The sequence below is a fragment of the Barbus barbus genome (assembly GCF_936440315.1).
Source record: "Barbus barbus genome assembly, chromosome: 13".
NCBI lineage: Eukaryota > Metazoa > Chordata > Actinopteri > Cypriniformes > Cyprinidae > Barbus > Barbus barbus.
Window position 1 is genome coordinate 15565307 of NC_136741.1, and position 24694 is coordinate 15590000.

At 38.7% G+C, this 24694-nt stretch overlaps 1 protein-coding gene across 2 annotated transcripts in view; it reads left to right on the forward strand.

Moving 5' to 3' along the window:
• LOC306879116 (tyrosine-protein kinase RYK-like) overlaps positions 1 to 24694 on the forward strand; it is a 78875-nt gene that overhangs the window by 37381 nt on the left and 16800 nt on the right. Inside the window, exons 2-11 of one of the 2 annotated variants that reach the window (XM_079431832.1) lie at positions 4254 to 4375; positions 4465 to 4564; positions 5413 to 5544; positions 6182 to 6247; positions 6354 to 6495; positions 7395 to 7495; positions 9421 to 9504; positions 10789 to 10914; positions 14943 to 15029; positions 17509 to 17578. In XM_079431832.1, coding sequence (XP_079287958.1) covers positions 4254 to 4375; positions 4465 to 4564; positions 5413 to 5544; positions 6182 to 6247; positions 6354 to 6495; positions 7395 to 7495; positions 9421 to 9504; positions 10789 to 10914; positions 14943 to 15029; positions 17509 to 17578 — 1030 coding nt within the window. The remainder of the gene's footprint in view (positions 1 to 4253; positions 4376 to 4464; positions 4565 to 5412; positions 5545 to 6181; positions 6248 to 6353; positions 6496 to 7394; positions 7496 to 9420; positions 9505 to 10788; positions 10915 to 14942; positions 15030 to 17508; positions 17579 to 24694) is intronic. The other variant, XM_079431833.1, reaches the window with a different exon arrangement.

Sequence of the window (24694 nt, forward strand, 5' to 3'; positions counted from 1 at the left end):
TTACTTGAGCATAAAGAAAAGAGGTTAAAAATGGTCACCACAGAGTCAAATAAACAATCTTGGAAACACGGGCTGCACATATGCTATAATAAACTCATTCCTCCTAATCATCCTGTAAGGAACCAGTTCTTCAAGGGCGGGATCACTTTATGCCACACAGGAAACTGTTTTCAAACAACCTCCTGCTTTCTTTTTGAAACCTCTGGTCAGAGGCTGCGCATACTTGACCTATGAACTTCAACACCCTTTACATCCACTGTTTTGTGGGCTTAGTCTATGACTGAGCTAAGGCTTCTTTCTCCTGCAAATTCCTCTCTCAATATATCATCATTTTAATGCCAGAGATTGAGAGAGAGAAGGAATTTAATTTAAGAAATGTCCCTACTGTCCTTTCTTTGACTTACAACTTTCAGCTCTTCCATTTAGTCTCAGCCACAGATGGCACAGACCATCCAAAGTCTGTTCACTGACCATTTGATGCACATTACATACAAAAATGGCAAAAGTTGGCTGAAATTTCCAGTTCTTGTTGGTTGGTTCTATGCAACTTCTTAAAAGTAAAGGGACACACATTTATTCAGTTTATTGAATAAGGTGGTATTTTATTTTTGGGTTTTATTATTTTTTTAATCTTTTTTTAAACCTTTTAAAAAAATAGATATTTTAGATCTATTTTTGGCAGAAGATTCATGGCCAGAATAACAGTGAGCACCAGTCAGTGGTCTGGTTATGGGAGTCTACTACTCTACTACTACTTTTTTTTTTTTTTTTTTTTTTTTTTTTTAAGGGGTATCAAAGCAGTGGGGATAAAAGTAGGTCCAGACAGGTCACATGGTGCCAAGACATGTGAACGTTAATTAGTCTCAAGTCCGTGGGTATATCTGTAGCATAAGTCACGTCTCTGTATTCTCTCACAGCTGGCTGATTTTCTTTTCCTCTGGGCTTAGAGGATTATGTCAGTCGGGATGTCTGTCTGAACTTTGAGGACACCTGCATCTTGAATGTGTCTGGTTTGGGGGCCACACAGCCTATTTGCGTCATAGGTGGGCAGCCTCATATCACTGGAGGGCTGAGATCTGTTCCCAAACTATCATTTGATCTCAAACTATCATGTAATGCTTCTATATAGCTGGTGCTGAATGTCTCTGTTTTGGCAGGAAAAGGTGAGATGTTTGGATCTTAAAGGCTTTACTGAAGTTGACATGAGATTGTCATGAAATGGTCTGAATTCATTTCTCTTTTAATTAATTTCATTTAAGTCTATATGAAATAAAAATGCAGCAATACGTTTCCCATTTTATTGTGCAAAATTCATCAGTTCAGATTGTTATCTCTAAAAAATGTTTGTCTTTAACTTTCATCAAAACTACTACTTCTCAACTAAGTTGAATGGATACAGGCAAAAAAAATTTAAATGAGATTTTGTTTATTCCTATTTGGAACTTTTCTCTATATAATCAATTCTCCAAAAAAAATTAAAATTGGTTAACATTGTTTTTGGTTAACACATTGCCAATTTTTTATTTATCTTTTTTTCAACCAAGGATTCGTTAAATTGATTGTCAGAAAATGTATTTTTATACTGTTACAAAACATTTTTATTTTAAATAAATGCTATTCTCTTGAACGTTCAATTCATGAAAGATTTATGAAAAAATGAGTCATGGTTTTTGCAGAAAATATTAAGCAGTACAAATGTGTTCAACATTGATAAGAAAATGTTCTGAGCAGCAAAGCAGCAATTATGTATTTATGAAGAATTATGTGACACTGAAGATTGGAGTAATGGCTGCTTAATTTAAGGTATATTATTTATTTATTTATTTAGTCATTTAGCAGACGCTTTTATCCAAAGCGACTTACAAATGAGGACATAAGAAGCAATCAAAACCAACAAAAGAGCAACAACGTGCAAGTGCTATTACAAGTCCTGGTTAGCCTAACGCAGTACAGATAATTATTATTATTATTGTTATTTTTAATAAAAAGACATAGATAAAATACAATTAGAATAGATAGTGCTAGAGTTAGAGGGTCAAGTAAAGATGAAACAGATGAGTTTTTAGCCGTTTCTTGAAGATGGGTAAGGATTCGGCTGCTCGGATCGAGTTGGGCAGGTCATTCCACCAGATGGGAACAGTTAATGAAAAAGTCCTTGAAAGTGTTTTTCTGTGTCTTTGGGATGGTACAATAATTCGTTGTTCACTTGAAGAACGCAAGCTTCTAGAGGGCACATAAGTCTGAAGTAAAGAATTTAGGTAAAGGGGTGCAGAGCCAGTGGTGGTTCTGTAGGCAAACATTAATGCCTTGAATTTAATGCGAGCAGCTATTGGTAGCCAGTGCAAATTGATGAACAGAGGCGTGACGTGCGTTCTTTTCGGCTCATTAAAGATTAATCTTGCAGCGGCATTTTGGATTAATTGTAGAGGTTTAATAGAATTGGCTGGAAGACCTGCCAAGAGAGCATTGCAATAGTCAAGTCTGGACAGAACAAGAGCCTGAACAAGGAGTTGTGTTGCATGTTCCGAGAGAAAGGGCCTGATCTTCTTAATATTATATAATGCAAATCTGCAGGACCGGGCAGTTTTAACAATGTGGTCTGAGAAATTCAGCTTATCATCAATCACAACTCCAAGGTTTCTGAAGGAGTTATGGTAGATGAGCCTAACTGGAAGCTGAGATTGTAATGAAGCGATGGGTTAGCTGAAATTACAAGCAGTTCTGTCTTAGCTAGGTTAAGTTGAAGGTGATGGTCCATCATCCAGCAAGAAATGTCTGTTAGACACGCAGAGATGCGAGTAGCTATCGTCGGATCATCAGGATGGAATGAGAGGTAGAGTTGAGTGTCATCAGCATAGCAGTGATATGAAAAGCCATGTTTCTGAATGACAGAACCTAGTGATGCCATGTAGACAGAAAAGAGAAGTGGTCCAAGAACTGAGCCCTGAGGCACCCCAGTAGCTAGATGTTGCGACTTGGATACCTCACCTCTCCAAGATACTTTGAAGGACCTATCAGAGAGGTAAGACTCAAACCACTGGAGTGCGGTTCCTGAATTTTATTAAACTAGATAACAGATATATTTAAATTGTTGTAATGTTTGACAATATTACAGTATCCCCCCCCCCCCCCCCCCCCCCCCCCCCCAAAAAAAACCGAACAAACAAAAAAACATGATCTACTGTTGTATGATAAGTTATGTTTTAGAAAGGGTATGTACACACACTCCCATCCCCCTTGTGTTTGTGCAGGCCACATGACAGACTGACAGGCTCCAGTCAGCCACAACGGGGCCTTTCAGTCATGATAAGGTTTGCCCCAACGCATGGCAGAAGATTCCAGCTGTCAGTCAACTTCACACATCTCTGTGTCTGAATCGTGTGGGAATCAGCCTCCACTTTAGATTTCGCTCTTGTGTTCATCATCACTGCCACTCTCCAGCTGTTCACTGGGGGCTGGATACAGTATAACTGGAATCGCAGGTGTGCTGTGCTGCCTGGGAGAAAGGAATTTCAGGTCGAGTCTCTCGCAGGAAACACTGTTTAGATTACAGCGTCGTTAGAAAATGGAGGCCAGGCAGGGGAAAGCAGAGATGTTTTGCTTTGAGGGGGGAAGTCCTTAAACAAACGTATTACACTCCACACTATGGTGGAGGTGGCAACTGAGGATATTATTCTTGGTATAAAGGATGAAAACCATTCCAAGTGGTTCTAAATGGACAGGCTAGAGAGAGAGGAATGAACTGTGGTCAAAACTTGGGCGGCAGTCTTGGTGGTTTCAAAGGGCCAATCAGTTTATTGGGAAACATTCTAGAATATCAACATGAACACTTGAGCCTGTTATAAATCATATCAAATTGCAATCACATTTCAGTGGCTCATACCTGCCCTCTGTGATATAATGGATCCAGATCTTGCTTCAGATCCTGCAAGGAAGTGGAACTATGTCAGATAGTGGTTGTTCACCACACTGAAAGAATGTATTTCATGTATTGTTGCCATGGTTTCCTCTTGCACCATATACTTCCAGACGCTGTGGAATACATTAAGCCTAAATGAGCACATAGGATGTTTTTATGGTGAAATAGAGAGTTCATATGAGAGCAGAGATGGAGTCTGGCATTATGAAACTATATTTTACTCCTCTCTTGAGGCAGGGTGGTTGTGTGAACGTGAAAAGATGTTTAACTGTTTAAATTCTGTCAGTCCTGATCAGTTTTATCACTTTAATTATTAAAACTCCTCTCTCTGCAGGTCTTGATGCTGAATTATACTATGTAAGGGATGATGTGGTAAATCATTATGCCCTTTCCTTCATCCTGCCTGTGCCCAGTGACACTAACAGCCTACATTTCACATGGCACTCCAGCAGCAAGGTTGGCACTGTTCATGCATCCTATGTTCACTACCATTCAAACGTTTGGCGTCAGTTAATTATTTCCCGTAATCCTTGTCTCCTGTTTAGGTGGATTACAGGTTAGGGTTTCAAGTGGAAAACGCTTCAGCCATGGATCAACCTCAGAGCAACATCTCTGCTCAGGGGGAGGTCCCACGCACTCGTTCAGGTGAGTGAATAATTATTCTCTTTTTTCCCATCATATGTTGTATTTCATATCGTCTATTTTTTTTCAAGAAAAGGTCTTTTAATTTAAAGGTCTTCACATAAAAAAGGCCTGTTAACTATTTATACTTAAATTATTCTTGTCAGACTTTTATTGATGAAAAGTTTATACATCACAATTTAAGAACCCACAGCTTTTTTAAGGTTTTATCTACTCTTAATTCCTTTAAGGCCTGTGCACACCAAGACATATTCAGTGCGATAAGCATTTTAATTTGAATTAACTGGCATTAACATTCACATGCTGTCAAGGCAGCTGCTTTTCACTAAGAGGTGTTAAAATCTCTCTTCCATTGCACTGCAAAAAGCTGACCAGCCTATACAATTCATGCTTTGGTCACATGTCCAGAGCAGTTGCAGTTGCATTAAACTATTGGTTACTTGGTGGCAACAATGAATAGCAGAGGAAGAATCCTGAACTGGCTCATCTTGGTGTTGCCTAATAAACACGATAGTGAATCCAAAATCTAAATGGCTCTTTAAAAACATCAATACTTTTTGCACCACCTACTGTCAAGAGTTATTTTGCACTTGCGTTCAACCTGTCTGATGTTTATTCGCATTGTCTGAACAGTGCAAAAATCGGACCAAATCTTTGTGCCAAACATTTGAATTGGTGTTTAATTGGTCTTCTCATGTAGTTTAGTAAGATTCGGGCAAACGCTAATTCGCCAGCACAAAAGTAGCTTATACTCTTTTTAAAAAGTAAAAAATGAGGCCCTGTTATTAGTAATTTTTATAGAGTAACTGAATATTTAATATAGTAAGTATACTTTCTGTGTGTCACTCCAGTGTTCAGAGTGGATCTTTTCTGCTCTGGAAAGGCTGATGGAGAAGCTGTGATAACGGTGCAGTTGAACCTGACTACACCAGCCAACAACTTTACAGTGCTGAACTTCAAACGCAGGAAGATGTGTTTCCGAAGTAAGATCTTTTCCTACACTTTAACTTATTTCCTCCAATACATCTGTTTGTTAAGATCTTAGTGCATGTTTGAGGTTTTTTTTTTTTTTTGCAAGTATGCTGTAGGTTTTGTGTGTTTGGCAGATTGTGTCAGGTTTCACATTGCCAGAGACTGCAAATATGATAATAACACAAGCTTTCTGTCATATGCTTCCTTAGAGGAAATAGCCAGTGAATTTATTCTCTGCTAATTTGAAGCACATGAGCCAAATTAGCTGCTGGAGAAGAAGAGTTTGTGTGTGCCCCAATTTCCTCTCCCTTGTGGAATAACTGGGTCAGCGTGTATATGTGGCGCTCAAGAAGATAATGTGTGTCTTACACATTCTGTGACAGGAGTGAGATTTCACTGCCCTGGCAACAATTTGCAAACCAAACATAAATGACACCACAATTAACCAGTTGATGTGTTTGGATGAATCTCTTGAGAACCATCAAGATTGTCATTATTTCAAAAGAAGAATAGTTTGTTTTTGTTTTTAAATTTGGGGTGAAATTTGATTCTAGTTCTTCTGATGGGCAACATTCAGTGACACAAAATGGTGAACTGGTACAGGCATTAAACTTTGCTGATCCTTTCCCTTATTGTTTTACTTTATAGGAATTGAGCAGCCAGAGCCCCCCAAAACTCTGCCATTCCCAAACACAACCATACAGAGAATAGACCGTGAGTATTTGCGATTTTGTTTTTGGCCATTTTTAGTAAATGTGGTTCTACAATGAGACAGTCTACACTCTGCTCTTGTAAACTCTCTCCTCTCTTTTGGTCTTAGCGAGCAGTTCAAATGCTCCCACCACATCCACACGAGTTTTCTACATCAGCGTGTGTGTGTGCTGCATCGTCATCTTCCTGGTAGCCATCATCCTTGCTGTGTTACACCTCCACAGCATGAAGAGAGTGGAAATGGATGACAGGTGTGTATGTGTATGCATGCACTTCTGAGTTTGAATGTTCAGTTAGTTTAAATGCACCAAAACAGTCTAGTTCTCATATTTTATAGTGATTCTGGTCATTTGTTCTCATGATATCTTTTTTTTTTTTTTTCAGATGTTGTGGGGTTCTTTTTTTCTATTATTATTATTTTTCTATTCATTGTGGGTTTATCAAAAGAAGACTAGAGAGAAAAAATCTCATCTCCTGCTAATTTTATACCATAGCAGGGTATTTTAATTGTGTGTTTCTGAAATTGAATTAGGCATCAGTACAAAGAGCTGTCTTTTTCAGCTTTATACAAGGTTGGTAGATTAGATTTTATCTGCTGCTATTTAGAAGAGACACAGAGCTCCTTTTATATTCGAAAACACATCAACCTCAGAACAAGAATGTACTCGTACTTCGTTTTCTATCAGTGGATTGTTTTTGCTCCACAGCCCAAGTAGTAGACCAGAAGAAACCAGAACTGTTTAATAATGATGATGATGATTATGATGAGGAGTCTGTGACATTACATCATGATTAGGTTCAATGAGTTTCAGGAGGCAGGTTAAACCTGCAGCATTTTAGGTCTTTTTGCGGGGCCTCAATGTTTAACCTTTGGAGTTGAAGTCCTAATGGCTTTAATTGGGACAATTACACAGCACTTAGTTTTTAAATGCACTGGGGTTCAGGGCCAGGTAAAACCCTACACCTTCTGAAAAAAACAGATGAGTTCATCATAAAGGAGGCTGTGAAACCATTTAAAATGAAAAACAGCTCTGTTTTAGTAAAACGATTTGAGGTTATTACAGTAAGTCCTAATATAAGCCCAAGTACCTTTCAAATTGGTGCATATCAATTCCTAAAGTAATTAATTTCTTCTCTCTAAATCTTGTAGCGTCAGCGACAGTGGAAGCTCTCAGGGTCTGTCTCAGCCTTCCACCCAGACCACCCAGTACCTGAGGGCAGACACCCCCAACAACGCTACACCTGTCACCAGTAAGACTACGACCACACCATGTCTCTCACCCCTGACCTCAGATCAGCAACTCTCTCAAACATCTCAACCATCTGCCGTAACCATCTGCACTCCTCTTCCATGTTTAAAATGTCAAAAACCTGTCTCTTTACCAGGAGAAGTAGCTCAAAGAGTAGATATACACCACCACAGGATGCTTTGCTCCCCACAGCTAAATTTTACACCTCTGCCTGCATCTTGCCTTGTCCTGTTCACACCAAATGTGCATTCCTTTATAAATGAGAAAATTGGAAACAAATTATCAAATTAGCTAAACTGGAATCATAAGGTTGGTATAAACAGGCTCACACTTTCTCCCTCCACATTTTTCTAGTTTAGTTTAGTACAGCAGCGACTCCAGCATTAATTGTTTTTGTGTGATCGGAAGGAGTACAAATGTTTCTTGCGTATCGTATTTGTGAAGTCGTCACTTTCCCCTCACAATAGTACAAAAGTCAGTCTCCTATTATTTGCTGAATCCTTTGCTGTCATTCATTAGTGCCATTTCAGAATCATTTCTATACACTTAGGTTGTTGTCTTTTTTTTTTTTTTCACCACGAGAAGTTGACCACCTCCACCCCTTTTCCAACTTAGGACGCAAATAAGACCAAATCAACAGGAAGTTTTTAAACATGGTCACTGTTTTCATAGTGGGTGAGTTTCTCCTTTCCCTCAAACAACCAGATTGGACTAAAATTAGAGCTTTTCAGGCTGAACTGAAAGGTGGGTTGATAACCTCCCTTAAACTTCCTATTAGTTGAAGTTTGCCAGGTGATCCCATGGGTTTTATATTCACAGTGGCCCCAGAAAATATTTAGACACTTAAGTGACAAAATAAATGTCTCTGTCTTTTAATTAGATATGGAAATGTCAAATGGTGCAAGACCTTTTTTTAGTTAGAACAACCATTACTTGACATATCTGAATATGGCTACTTCCCTACTGTACAGAATGCGAAAAGCAATGGCCGTTTCTCAATATGCGTACTTATCTGTTCTTGTGGACTTGTGAAACGTCATCAGTCGCTGCCGAAGTACTGTTCCAATTCAAAGTTCACATCTAGCCAAGTCCAGTTCAAATCCCTGGATGTGTTCTTGATCCGCCCCTTTTACCGAGGATGCATCGAGAGGTGACTTGTGCGGACTTGATACGGGCCATAACCCAGAATTCAGTTCGTCCTCGAGAGTTCGTTCTTCCGAGTCGAACTTGGCAAGTCCAAACTCGAAAGGACGGAAGTCCAGACTCTGCGAACTTGGTATTGAGAAACGGCCAATGTCAAATAAATAAAATGTCCAAATACACAGCATTCATAAAAAATCTGTAGGCAAAAACAATTATGCCACAGGAGAGAAGTTATATTAATAAATGACAGGAAATGGCAATATAGCTTATGCAGGTTGCATGATAATTCCAGCATTATAAATGTCATATGTCGGAATAGTTTTTATACATACATGCATGCATACAGAATGGTCTAAGTAGTTCTTCATCAGATGCAGTACATACTCAATAGTAAGATGCAGCTAAGTACTTTAAAACATTTGGTGTCAACAGTTTTGGGCGATATTTAAGGCCAGCTTTAGTGAATACTCTCCCTCAAAGAAAATCATGTTGTAAAGTTATTTCCATAAAGCAGCGTGGATATTTGATGGTGGAGAAATCTGCTCCATTTTGCCCAGGCTGTGTTCTCACATTGTGTCTAGCGCCTTCTAGTGGTCTTACATGCTTGGTGCACTGTTTCATGCTTATACCATGTGTATTCTTGTCTCACTCTTGTTCTTGTGTGTGGAATAGCTCAGGCACCATCTACCTGCTATGATTATCCATCCTTCATATACCTCTCTCCATCTTTCTTTTTTTGTTCTCCCACTCTGTCCTCCCTCCACCCCTTCCTTTTTCTATCAGATGCTCATACTGGCTCTGCACCCATGCTCCAACTTGCAGGCGCCTCCTTCCCTCACCCTGGTGCCCCCTCGCACGAAACCAAAAGTAAGTTCTGCTGCTGTGAAGCAGATAGAGAGAGCAACAGGGAATCATGACTTAATCTTGTTCACTAACCACCTACCTTTTAACCTGATTTCTTCTTCACCATCACCATTGTTTTGTTCTTGCTGGTCTTCACCGAGCTCGTTCATTGGTTTATACTGTACTAAAGTGGTGCAAAGACATGTTCTCATTTGCATGATGAAAAGGAAAATCAGATAATCATCGTAAATTAGTTCACACACAAATAAAATTGTCATCGTTTACTCACTCTTATGTTGTTCTAAACCTGTATGATTGATTATTTTTTTTCTGTTAAGCATAGTTTGAAAACAAAAAACAAACAAAAAACCATGGAAATCAAGTCTACAATCAACTGCACTTTTTGCCTACACTATTGTTGAAAAGTTTTAGTCATTACGAGATTAGAATAAAGATTTTGGAAGTGTCTCATGCTCACCAAGACTGCATTTATTTAATCAAAAATACAGTAAAATAGTAGTACTGTTAAATATTACAATTTAAAACTTTTCTATTTTAATATATTTTGAATAGGCTATAAGGAATGTTAGTAGTTTTGCATTAGTTATACAGGTATACCCATAATAACCACTTGGGGGCAGCATCATGCACATTTAGTATGAGTGTAGAAATGTAGTGCAAATGAATCTGAACACTGGCTAGTTGTATTGTTAGTGAAAAGTGATATTTACACTTTGTTCTGTGTTCATAATCAACTGTATTTATATAATCACTAAGATAATGTTTACCACAAGGCACAGTGAAATATTGAATATAAACAGGAAAATTGTTCAATCAGACATGTAAACCCAAAAACAACACGAGGATACACAACGTTTTTATCTGGATACACAACCACATTTAAACAGCTTTATGTACTGGTATTTGAGCTCACAGTACATTCTGCCATTTTTTTGGGATGTTCTTGTGTATTTAAAGTATACTGTAGCTAAACGACAGAATAAAACAGTCCGCTTTCTCTAAACATTTAATACAATTGACTCTGTATAACTGTGAGAAATTCAGTTACACACCAAAACATGTTGTGCAAGAGTGACACTGCAGTGTTTGCCTTTGGCAAAGCTGGGGTTTTACTTCATTGATGAAGTGTTTAAATACTTCCAGTTGATAAAATAACACTGCAAACCTGTCATTTTCTGAATTGTCTTTGTTTTGATTAGTCTGTAATAGACTTTAATTAGTTCTAATGTGAATTAACACTTATTTTAATGTGACATTTGTGTGTGTGTGTGTGTGTGTGATTTGAAGGTTGTCCCTCGCTGCGGATAGAGAAGAACGACTTGAGAAGCGTCACTCTCCTTGAGGCCAAGGCAAAGGTCAAAGACATCGCCATCTCCAGAGAGAGAGTCACACTCCGAGACGTCTTGCATGAAGGTATCTAATCCCACAAGCCCTATAGACGCACATGGAAACCACAGCAAGTTAACACTGTGCATTTGAAAGACTCAATTTGTAATACTCTGTCCACCTCAGTTCCATTGAGACTTCCATCTTTCTAATAGTGGTTCTTTTGAACGACCAGTTCAGCTGAAATTGCATCATGGCAAACAAACGCGTCATTTGGCCGCTCAATTTGAGGTTAGACACTTCCCCCTGCAAAATAATTTTGTTGGATCACACAAGAGCTGTGCTCCAGCGGGAAATCTGCACTCAAGCACTAAATTGGAGTCCAAACAGAAAAGCTCTCTGCTGGGCCTTGTGCCAGCACAGCTCTGGGCTTGCACAGAAGATGTTGACACAAATGTCATTAGTCACATAAGCTATAAAACATAAACAAAACTGTGTCAAGAACCCGCATTATTTGACTTCCGTTCTTGCAAAATCTCAAAGCAGTAATTCCCCTCTGTAGCATCTTTTTCCATTTATTTTGTATGTGTGCCCACACGCTTGATGAAGTTGATTTATTATTTATAAGGGGTTATTGTTGTGTTTTAAGTGCTGACTTGGCAAACTAAAGCTGGTTAATCTGATTAAACCAATTTTATTGGACATTTGGGGGAATGTCAGATTAATCCTTTTTGAATGGCTATTTGATTTTTTTTATGACCAGCTCATTACTTTTATTTGAATGGCCTTATGCGAAGTGCAAATTTCAAAGTTCTTTTACTTATTAAATATTTTCTGCATGTGCTTTGTGGTAATACCATGCCCAGAAACACAAGAGCATGGCTCCTTTTAATCAAAAATTAAAAATTGTCTGTTTATCCTTTTGCTGTCCCAAACTATATTACCTTTTCTTTTGTGCAACACAAAAAGTGAATTTTTGGAAAATATCCTTGCTACCATTTTCCATATAATGAGGGTGAATGAGAAATGAGGGCTGTCAAGCTCTAAAATGTCAAAATAAGCAACTTGAACGTATCATAAAAGTGAATCAAACATCTTGTAAAACCATGCGATAGCTTTGTGTGAAGCACGGAACGAAATCAATATGTTAACGGTTTTATTTTTGATGAATTTTTTTAAACCATGTTTAATAATAACATAAGCAGCAATAATGATATTAACAGTAGACTCAACTTTTGAATGACAGCATTGCTACTTCTGTATTGAATGCTCCAAGGAGAGATTGATGTATAACTCGTGAACTTTTCAGAACGCAACGATGCAGGTCAAATTGATCTTGTTCACGTACTTGGATAGAATACATTTTGGGTCTAATGATGTAAGGTCTGTGCCATTCCAGAGCTGGGCAACTTTCTTGGCAAAACTTAAGCAACCATTAAAGACGTCTCCTTCCTACTAAGAATTTCCCCCTGATGTCCAGCATAATGATCATGCTCGTCTCAAGTGTGACTGCAGTTATTCTTCCACTTAACCAGTTTATCATAAACTACCTAAAGCAACTGAAACGGAAACCCAGCTGGTTGCATAATGTATAATGCAATTTGTATTTTTGTTTTTTTTGGAAGAGTAGAAGTTCTGCATTGCAACCAAGAAACACACCATCCATTTGCTCAGTCATTTTGTTTTTACCAGTACAAGTAACATGCGCACTATCACACCTTACATAACTTTATTTCCCAAAATGTTGTGACCCTTTTTCCTAAAGCTCTTTTGACACTATTGGTCACGATATGCTTGCATTCATTAGTGTTCATTTAAATAAAGACAACTCATCGGTAATTACAAGCAGGAATTAAAGCAGGCTTCTACGTCAGCAAGCTGGCTTGAGATAAAGTGACATGTTATAACAAGCATGGCAGCAAGAGAGGAGATAAGGATCAGATAAGAGGGAAAAGTAATAGACAATGTGGTTCTGGCCCCTAGCATTAGTAACACTAGCCCTAAATCAGAGTTCTACTGCTCTGCAAGATGCACTGATCCATTACATGGTGTCATCTGAGCTTATGGGAACTGCAGCTATGTCCAACTGTCTGTAGAACAGCAGTGGAAAGTTGAGGACTGTCCTCAGAGGTCATCCAGGATACCTGTTCAGACTTGCTGTGCAAAAGTTGGCATGTTGTTTTATCCCAAAGATGCAGTGAAACTAGAAGTGGAGGACATATAGCGAAATACACATTTGTTTGAACTTTTCATGTTATTTAAAATATATGAATGAAAATGCAGTCCTCTAACCCTAACGCTGTTCATCGAAACTGATTCATTGAGACTGATTCATTTCTGTGAATCAGTTCACACAATCTTACTTGCATACAGTGGGGTCAAATAAGTATGTGAAACACTGCCGATTTTTCAAGTTTTCCCAATTACAAAGAATGGAGAGATCTGTAATTTTGATCGTAGGTACACCTCAACTGTGAGAGACAGAATATAAAAATAATTCCAGAAAAATCACATTCTATGATTTTTGAATAATTAATTTCCATTTCATGAAATATTTTATACAATAGAAACATAGAACTTAATATTTGGTACAGAAACCTCTGTTTACAATTACAGAGGTCAGACGTTTCCTGTAGTTCTTGACCAGGTTTGCACACACTGCAGTAGGGATTTTGGCCCACTCCTCCATACAGGTCTTTCTCCAGATCTTTCAGGTTTTGGGGATGTCGCTGGGCAACACGGAGTTTCAGCTTCCTCCATAGATTTTCTATTGGGTTCAGGTCTGGAGACTGTCTAGGCCACTCCAGGACCTGGAAATGCTTCGTACGGAGCCACTCCTTAGTTGCCCTTGCTGTGTGTTTGGGGTCATTGTCATGCTGGAAGACCCAGCCACGACCCATCTTTAATTTACTGAGGGAAGGAGGTTGTTGCCCAAAATCTCACAATACATGGCCCTATCCATCCTCCCCTCAATACGGTGCAGTCATCCTGTCCCCTTTACAGAAAAGCACCCCCAAAGCATGATGTTTCCACTCCCATGCTTCACGGTTGGGATGGTGTTCTTGGGATTGTACTCATCCTTCTGGGGGATGTTTTGCGACATCCCCAAAACCTGAAATATTAAGTTCTATGTTTCTAGACAATACCTACCAGTTATTGTCTCTCATATTGTAATACCTCTGTCATACCCATGTCATTATACAAATTTGTGTCCTCATAAACCACATAAACACACACACACACACACACACACACACACACATATATATATATATATATATATATATATATATATGTGTGTGTGCATGTTTATGAGGACACAAATTTGCATAATGACATGGGTATGACAGAGGTATTACAATATGAAGGTGGTTTATGAGGACACTGTCTATGTCCCCGTAATTCAAAAGGCTTAAAAAAACATACTAAATGGTGTTTTTTTTTGAAAATCTAAAAATGCACAAAGTCTCCTGTGAGGGCCAAGTTTAGGTGTAGGGTTGGTGTAGGGCAATAGCACACACAGTTTGTTCAGTATAAAAACAATTACGCCTATGGAGAGTCCCCATAAACCGTGTGTGTATGTATGCATATATGTATATGTACATGTGTATGTATATGTGTGTGTGTGTGTGTGTGTGTGTGTGTGTGTGTGTATTCCGATTGGTATATGCATATCATGAACACTTGACAATAAACGTGGAACACAACACTACTATGCATTATTTATTCATCACACATACTTATTTTCATTTCAAATTTGCGCATATCAGACCTGTACATACATAATTGTCTATATTATATATTGTGCTTTTGCTATTTTGTACATTGCCTATTTGTATATTATTCTTTTATTATCCGTGTCCTGTCCTGTTGCTGTCATTCTGTTGCACTGTCCTCGTATGTGTAAACGTACCTGGCCTATATATATATAATTACATTACATTACACATTGGCCAGCCTTATGTGATACAATCTGTTTATTTCAGTCTGTGTATATTTCTATTACCTGAGATGGAGATTTCATAATGTTGGCTGTTTTCCTAAAGTGAATTATATATATTTTTTTTGTTTATTTTTTTTTTATTTTTTCATTAATCTTTTTGTTTGATCCTCAGGAACCTTTGGCCGCATTTTTCATGGAGTCTTGCTTGACGAGAAGGACCCAAGCAAAGAGAAACAAGTCTTTGTGAAAGCAGTGAAAGGTAAATCTTCTCTTTTAACTCTCATTTGATATGTCCCTGGAGTACAATATTCAAAAAAAAATACAATAATGAAAATGGGTCGTTTTAAAATATTTATAATATAGTTTTCAGTTATGACATCAGTTTCTCTATAAAATGAAAATGCCATGATAAACGTAAGCATTTCCCGTCAGACTGGTCACCGCTTCATTTGCCCTTGTGCCCTGTTTACCCAGTGCAGGACTGGTGCCAACCACCAGACAATGCCACTGTACCAGCCTCTGCTGTGCCAGGCTTTTTGGTTTCCACCCCGGCCCTTGCCCAAGGGACAGGAAACAATACACTTCACACATACTCTCCAAGCATCCGTCAAAAGCTGTGCTCCAAGATAAAACCAGACCTCTGTGAACTCATTCTAATGTGTTCAGTCAGCCAGCAATCTGTGAGACGGGCTGAAAGGAGTTAGGCTGCTTTTAAAGCAATCAAATATTCTCAAGTACAAGGTGGAGGATTGTTCAGGACCTACATGCACCTTTTACTAACAAGGACTTGCCTGATGGGGCAAAACGGATCAAATAAGATCCAACAGAGCGTTCACTTGATTTAATGTTCTTTTAAATGGATAGTTCACAGGAAAAATTATTTGCTTACCCACATTTCATTACAAACCTGTACTGGCTTACTTACTACTTTGGAACTCAAATGGCGAATCTAAAAATAAAGTATTGTGACTCCAAAAATGCTGACAAATGCATCATAGAAGTAGTTTTTATTGTGTGTGAGGAACAAATCTACATTTTTGAAAGCTATATTTCCTGTTCATTGTAATTGCATGGAAAAAAAGCAGAAAAAGTGTAATACAAGTTTAAGGGAATATTGCCACAATCCTTTTAATTTGACTGTAGCTATGGCCACGTTCACACAGCAGCAGAATATGGTTGTCAATCCTGTATTTGAGTCCTTAATATGGTTACGTTCACACACAGTTCGGTTATTTACGGGTGTGAAAACCGCATTCTGTAACCGAACTCACACCTGTAAATGTTCAGGATGCACAACCGCATTCTCGGAACACACGCGCTGCATGTGTGAACAGAACAGGACTGGACAACTGTCTGTCACGTCATATAGCGCGAGAGAGAGCCGCCCTGCCGCACAAACGCACGTCTACCGTGTGTTACATGATTTCATGTGTGTTTTCGGTAACTTACAGTGACGGAGAAATGAGCTGCGTGTCATCTCAAAGGTTTAGATCCCGTTAGTTTTCCACCGGAGCTTCTCCAATCAGTTTTGTGTTCTGCGTGCGATTTCAAATGCTCCCCTCTCCACCCAAATATAAAAGCTGCAGTCGGTTAATGAAGATTTGACAAAATAACTCGCGGCTGGATTGGACTCTTGTCTTGTCAGAAAGTGATAAGACTTTCAGTTTTATGGACTGCGCCATCTTTGATTTTACTTTGGTCACTGTCACTATGGTTATTGGTAAGGAATACAGACTTGACTCCCGTTGCACGTTCATACAGACAGTATTCTAAACTTAACTGTAAGCTGCTGTGTGAACAAGACATTTCTTAGACTCACGCCTAAGAAAATGCGGTTGTCAATCCCAAAAACTGACAGTGTGAACGTAGCCTATGTTTCCATTTAAAGTTGCGAATTAAACTTATCTGCAAAATTGGAATATCGCATAAAGCATTTGCGAATAAGCACCGTTTCCATCCAGTGAGTTAAAGACAACAAAATCGCCACTTGATTAACTTGCGCTAAATGTCACGAAGAAAAATTACCTTTGTTGCGGTAAGAGAAGGCACTGTATTTAATAATTTTTATATACAATAAATTACGAGCTTCATAGCATGCAAACGAAAAGCATCTTATTTTCACCTGCTGGGAACACAGTTCTGGGAGTTTATTTTAGCGAAGCAATTTGACAAGACTTTACTCAAGCATTTTAGAATGACAAAACTAGAATTTCGGATGCTGTGCAATGAGATCAGTCCTTTGGATGGTCCAGTTTTATGTTGTCCCATGACAAAAGTAACGTCTTGTTTTGATGCTCATTGAAAATGTATTCGGCAAAAGTGTTTCCATCGTAGTTTATGCGCATGTTTTCTTATTGGATAAGAAATGTATCTTATTTAGTTGACTGCGCAAGTTTTTTTTTTTTTATGCTCATTTTTAGAATTTATTCGCACTTTGACGTTTCCGTTCAGCAATTTATTTATTTTTTTTTATTTTTTTTTTTTTTTAATGCGATTTATACCAAAATTAGTTGGATGGAAACATAGCTAATGAATTTGACTAAATGTTCAAATATTTCCTCTATCCTTTAGAGCTGCTTGACATTTAGGACATCTTTGAGGGTTTACTTTGTTTTGGTTGGTGTGTGGAGGGATGAGAAGACTTTGTTAGTTGATTTTCTCAAGTTTCCCTCACGATTGGGTTGTTCAGGTTTGCATCACGCATCCCTGACTCTTTGTACTTGCATTTGGTTGTGCAGATCACACCTCAGAGGTACAGGTGACCATGATGCTTACAGAAAGCTGTAAACTACGGGGCCTTCACCACAGGTGAGTTACCGCCACCATGTGCTACTTTCTTGACGCTTGAAGAACTTGCTCTATTGCAAAATTTGCTGTCATTCTCCCATTAAAGCATTTTTCTTTAATTTTCAATATTAATCCTGAACTGAGTTTTGTGCAGAATCATTTGTTGCATTTACTAATATATATATATATATATATATATATATATATATATATATATATATATATATATATATATATATATATACACGCACGCACGCACGCACAAACACACACACATACAGTGGGTACGGAAAGTATTCAGACCCCCTTAAATTTTTCACTCTTTGTTATATTGCAGCCATTTGCTTAAATCATTTGTTCATTTTTTTTCCTCAATGTGCACACAGCACCCCATATTGGCAGAAAAACACAGAATTGTTGTCATTTTTGCAGATGTATTAAAAAAGAAAAACTGAAATATCACATGGTCCTAAGTATTCAGACCCTTTGCTCAGTGTTTAGTAGAAGCACCCTTTTGATCTAATACAGCCATGAGTCTTTTTGGGAAAGATGCAACAAGTTTTTCACACCTGGATTTGGGGATACTCTGCCATTCCTCCTTGCAGATCCTCTCCAGTTCTGTCAGGTTGGATGGTAAACGTTGGTGGACAGCCATTTTTAGGTCTCTCCAGAGATGCTCAATTGGGTTTAAGTCAGGGCTCTGGCTGTGCCATTCAAGAACAGTCACGGAGTTGTTGTGAAGCCACTCCTTCGTTATTTTAGCTGTGTGCTTAGGGTCATTGTCTTGTTGGAAGGTAAACCTTCGGCCCAGTCTGAGGTCCTGAGCACTCTGGAGAAGGTTTTCGTCCAGGATATCCCTGTACTTGGCCGCATTCATCTTTCCCTCGATTGCAACCAGTCGTCCTGTCCCTGCAGCTGAAAAACACCCCCACAGCATGATGCTGCCACCACCATGCTTCACTGTTGGGACTGTATTGGACAGGTGATGAGCAGTGCCTGGTTTTCTCCACACATACCACTTAGAATTAAGGCCAAAAAGTTATTTTCTTGGTCTCATCAGACCAGAGAATCTTATTTGTCACCATCTTGGAGTCCTTCAGGTGTTTTTTTTAGCAAACTCCATGCGGGCTTTCATGTGTCTTGCACTAAGGAGAGGCTTCCGTCGGGCCACTCTGCCATAAAGCCCCAACTGGTGGAGGGCTGCAGTGATGGTTGACTTTCTACAACTTTATTCCATCTCCCATTTAAGCATTATGGAGGCCACTGTGCTCTTAGGAACCTTAAGTGCAGCAGAATGTTTTTTGTAACCTTGGCCAGATCTGTGCCTTGCCACAATTCTGTCTCTGAGCTCTTCATGCAGTTCCTTTTGACCTCATGATTCTCATTTGCTCTGACATGCACTGTGAGCTGTAAGGTCTTATATAGACAGGTGTGTGGCTTTCCTAATCAAGTCCAGTCAGTATAATCAAACACAACTGGACTCAAATGAAGGTGTAGAACCATCTCAAGGATGATCAGAAGAAATGGACAGCACCTGAGTTAAATATATGAGTGTCACAGCAAAGGGTCTGAATACTTAGGACCATGCAATATTTCAGTTTTTCTTTTTTAATAAAAAAAAATGTCAACAATTCTGTGTTTTTCTGTCAATATGGGGTGCTGTGTGTACATTTATGAGGAAAAAAAATTAACTTAAATGATTTTAGCAAATGGCTGCAATATAACAAAGAGTGAAAAATTAAAGGGGGTCTGAATACTTTCCGTACCCACTGTGTGTGTGTGTGTGTATATGTATGTATATGTATGTGTATATATATGTATGTATATATATTAGGGGTGGCACGGTACACAGATGTCACGGTTCGGTCCGTACCTCGGTTCGGGGGTCACGGTTCGATACAATTTCGGTACAATTTACTAATTATAATGTTTTCGGAATTGTTGTTGTGTTTTCTGAATTGTTATTTTGTTTTTTAGATTTGCATTTGCAATTTGTTATTTTGTTTTCAGAATCGTGATTTGTTTTGCACTTCTCGGTCACCGTAGTTTCGCTATCCTTGTGGGGACTTCCATAGGCGTAATGGTTTTCTACTGTACAGACCGTATATTCTATTGCCCTACACCTAAACTTAGCCCTCACAGGAGACTTTTTGCATTTTTAGATTTTCAAAAAACTTAATTCTGTGTGATTTATAAGCTTGTTTACCCGTGGGGACATCAATTTAGGTCCCCACCGTGACACAAGTCCCCATGAGTCTGTGTGTATTCAGGTTTAAGTCCCCACCGGAATATAAAAACAAAAAACACACACACACACACACACACACACACGTGTATATGTATGTATCAGAGGTCGCATTGACCAGAAATTCTCCGTCTTTTGAAATTTCTATTAGTGGTGACGGAAAAATCTGAAGGCCGTCCGTCACTTTGGCAGATTACACTGAGGGTGATCTATTGTAATTTATAACTGTAATTCCTAGGCCTGTCCAGTTGGTGGCGAGTGTGCTCCAGCAGAGCGTGCGATCTTCTCCAGAACAAAAATAAAAGTATTTTGCTATGCACAGGCGAGTATTAGTAAAGCGAATTGCTTGATCAGAGGGGTCTGCAGCGATCTATCACGCCACATTAAAGAGCACCAAAATGGTATTTGTTGCTTGAATTTGAAATCTGAGACTGTATTTCATATCAAAAGTACCAACGCACAAAGCTTAGCCTATTGCCTACTGTGCATTCATCAAATGAAAACAGCATCGATTGGGAGTTAAGAAACGATATTGGTTCATAAAAATAAGAATCTATTAAAACAGAGAAATCGTTTTTTTTTACCCAGCACTAGCATATTCTGTTGTTTTTAGTGTCGTCCGCTGTCACTGCAGTGTTGAACATGGAAAAGTTACGCAGTCTCTGTTCTCATCATAAATAAATGCATGCGTAAGCCTATATGCTCGTCATTTAGGTTCATTATTAAAAATGAAAACGTGAACACAAATAAAAGCAATTAAATGGGTTCTTATAATTAAAATATGAAAATTTAAATGACGGGTAATAATACATTGACAGAATTTTTACGACCCTGTCCGTCAAAATGACAGACAATATTAAAGTCTAATGCAACTTCTGGTATGTATATACACTCACCAGCCACTTTATTAGGTACACCTGTTCAATTGCTTGGTAACACAAATTACTAATCCGCCAATCACATAGCAGCAACTCAATGCATGTAGGCATCTAGATGTGGTGAAGACGACTGGCTGAAGTTCAAACCTAGCATCAGAATGGGGAAGAAAGGGGATTTAAGTGACTTTGAACATGGAATGGTTGTTGGTGCCAGTCGGGCTGTCTGAGTATTTCAAAAACTGCTGATCTACTGGGATTTTCATGCACAACTATCTCTAGGGTTTACAGAGAATGGTCCGAAAAACAGGAAATATCCAGTGAGCGGCAGTTGTGTGGACGAAAAGGCCTTGTTGATGTCAGAGGTCAGAGGAGAATGGGCAGACTGGTTAGAGATGATAGAAAGTAAGGGTGGGCGATATGGCGATCATATCACACATTTTGTTTTTAGAAATATCACAATTTCACAATTTGATCACGATTCTTTGTCATGTTGGTTTTACTATTTTGTCTGCACAGTACAGCCAAACTAATTTCCCTATTATAACGACAAAGTCTTTCAAGGTAACAGAATATAAAAATGAATGGTGGATATTTAGGCCAAAGTGGGCGAAGATAAAAAATCTTTGTCGTTTTATATTTCTTATTAAAAAAATAGGAACCAAGATACACATTACAAATACGCAATATACAAATAAAATAAACAGTGCTTTATTTTCAGGTACAATAGGCATATTTAGCAGGAGCATTCAAGAAATTGAATGAACAAATATAACAAAACTATAGATTGATTCCTATTAAAGCAACTATTTTTTTTTTTCAGTCAAGAGTAGGGAGTTATTTTTTTTTTTTCTCTTTTGCGTTGTTGTTTTAACATTTAAAGAATAAAAATTATATGATCTGTCTGTCGATTCTGTCATAGTGTTTTATATTTATACCATCATTTACTCACTCAAAATTAGTTTTAAACTTTAATGAGTTTCGTTCTTCTGCTGAACATAAATGTTATTTTGAAGAACATGGAAAACCAAACAGTTGCTGATCCACAGTGACTTCCAAAGTCGTTTTTTTCCTACTATCAAAGTCAGTGTAGACTAGCAACTGTTTGGTTAACCACATTCTTCAAAATATCTTCTTTTGTGTTCAGCACTAGCAAGAAATTAATACAGGTTTGGGACAACGTGACTGACTAAATAATGACAGAAATTATATTTTTGGGTGAACTATGCCTTTAATGACAGTCGGCAGCATGTTTAGTACTGTGGCTTTAAGTTTTAAGACCTGCATGCATCTAATATACAGACACGCATCCATTTGTCTCGGCTGTTTACTTTCATTTTAGACATAACCAACTGAGTCTATATGTAAACCTTGTGTGTTTTGACAGTATTAGTTCAAAAGATAACTTAATTGAGTAATCAGGCGCTGTTAGACAGGCGTTTTAGTGCGAATGAAAAGCTTAACCGGCAAGGCTTTAAAACACGCAAATAAGGTACTTTTGTGATTGCGAATAAGTGCAGTGTTCCGTGAGTGTAACTCTACCGCTGAGTTAACACAGATGTGAATGTATGTGGCGCTGTACAGTATATAGAGACTGAGGCGCCAGAACTGTAACTGATAGAATGTGCGCTGTAGCACGATACTACGATAGTTCTTCAAAAGCATATCGTGGAGACATTTTTATCGTCCACGATCAAAAATCGTCATATTAACACCCCTAATAGAAAGGCAACAGTAACTCAAATAACCACTCGTTGCAACCAAGGTATGCAGAATACCATCTCTTAACGCACAACACGTCGAACCCTGAAGCAGATGGGCTACAGCAGCAGAAGACCACACCGGGTGCCGCTCCAGGAAACAGAGGCTACAATCCGCACAGGCTCACCAAAATTGGACAATAGAAGATTGAAAAAACGTTGCCTGGTCTGATGAGTCTCGATTTCTGCTGCGTCATTCAGATGGTAGGGTCAGAATTTGGCGTAAAGAGCATGAAAGCATGGATCCATCCTGCCTTGTCTCAACGGTTCAGGCTGGTGGTGGTGGTGTAATGGTGTGGGGGATATTTTCTTGAGCATCGTTTAAACGCCACAGCCTACCTGAGTACTGTTGCTGACCATGTCCATCCCTTTATGACTAGTGTACCCATCTTCTGATGGCTAATTCCAGCAGGATAATGCACCATGTCACAAAGCTCAAATCATCTCAGACTAGTTTCTTAAACATGACAATGAGTTCAGTTTACTCAAATGGCCTCCACAGTCACCAGATCTCAATCCAATAGAGCATCTTTGGGATGTGGTGGAACGGGAGATTCGCATCATTGATGTGCAGCCGACAAATCTGCAGCAACTGCGTGATGCTATCATGTCAATATGGACCAAAATCTCTGAGGAATGTTTCCAACACCTTGTTGAATCTATGCCACGAAGAATTAAGGCAGCTCTGAAGGCAAAAGGGGGTCCAACCCGGTACTAGCAAGGTGTACCTAATAAAGTGGCCAGTGAGTGTGTATACAGGTACATCTAAAAAAAAAAAATGAAAAAGGTCAATATTTTTTGTCACTCATTTCAGAAAGTGAAAACCATATTTTAAATGGATTCATTACACAGAGTGAAATATTTCAAGCCTTTATTTCTTGAAATTTTGATGATTATGGCTTACAGAAAATTAAAACCCAAAATTCAGTGTCTCAGAAAATTAGAATACTACATAAGATCAATAAAAAAAGGATATTTTAAACAGAAATGTCAGGCTTCTGAAAAGTATGTTCATTTCTATGCACTCAATACTTGGTTGGGGCACCTTTTGCATGAATTACTGCATCAATGCGGCGAGGCATGGAGGCAATCAGCCTGTGGCACTGCTCAGGTGTAATGGAAGCCCAAGTTGCTTTGATAGCGGCCTTCAGGTCATCTGCATTGTTGGGTCTGGTGTCTCTCATCTTCCTCTTGACAATATCCCATAGATTCTCTATGGGGTTCAGGTCAGGCGAGTTTGCTGGCCAATCAAGCACAGGAACACCATGGTCATTGAACCAGCTTTTGGTACCTTTGGCAGTGTGGGCAGGTGCCAAGTCCTGCTGGAAAATGAAATCAGCATCTCCATAAAGCTTGTCAGCAGAAGGAAGAATGAAGTGCTCTAAAATTTCCTGGTAGATGGCTGCGTTGACTGTGGACTTCAGAAAACACAGTAGACCAACACCAGCAGATGACATGGCAGCCCAAATCATCACTGACTGTGGAAACGTCACACTGGACTTCAAGCAACATGGATTCTGTGTGGACTCTTCCTCCAGACTCTGGGACCTTGATTTCCAAATGAAATGCAAAATTTACTTTCATCTGAAAAGAGGACTTTGGACCACTGAGCAACAGTCCAGTTCTTTTTCTCCACAGCCCAGGTAAGACGCTTCTGACGTTGTCTCTGGTTCAGAAGTGGCTTGGTAGCCCTTTTCCTGAAGACGTCTGAGCGTGGTGACTCTAGATGCACTGACTCCAGCTTCAGTCCACTCCTTGTGAAGCTCTCCCAAGTGTTTAAATCGGCTTTGCTTGACAGTATTCTCAAGCTTGCGGTCATCCCTGTTGCTTGTGCAACTTTTCCTACTCAAATTCTTCCTTTCAGTCAACTTTGCATTTAACATGCTTTGATACAGCACTCTGTAAACAGCCACACCTTTCAGTAATGACCCTCTGTGACTTACCCTCTTTGTGGAGGGAGTCAATGTTTCGTCTTCTGGATCATTGCCAAGTCAGTAGTCTTCCCCATTATTGTGGTTTCAAAGAACAAGAGATACTCGGAATTTATTCTGTAGGGATGGTCATTAATGGAAACTCAAATGTAAATATTCTAATATTTTGAGATACTGATTTTTGGCTTTCATAAGCTGTAAGCTCTAATCATGAAAATTAAAACAAAAACTTTTTAAATGTTTTACATTTACATGTAATGAATCTAAAATATATGAAAGTTTAACTTTTTGAAATAAGTTACAATAAAAAGAATAAACATTTTCAC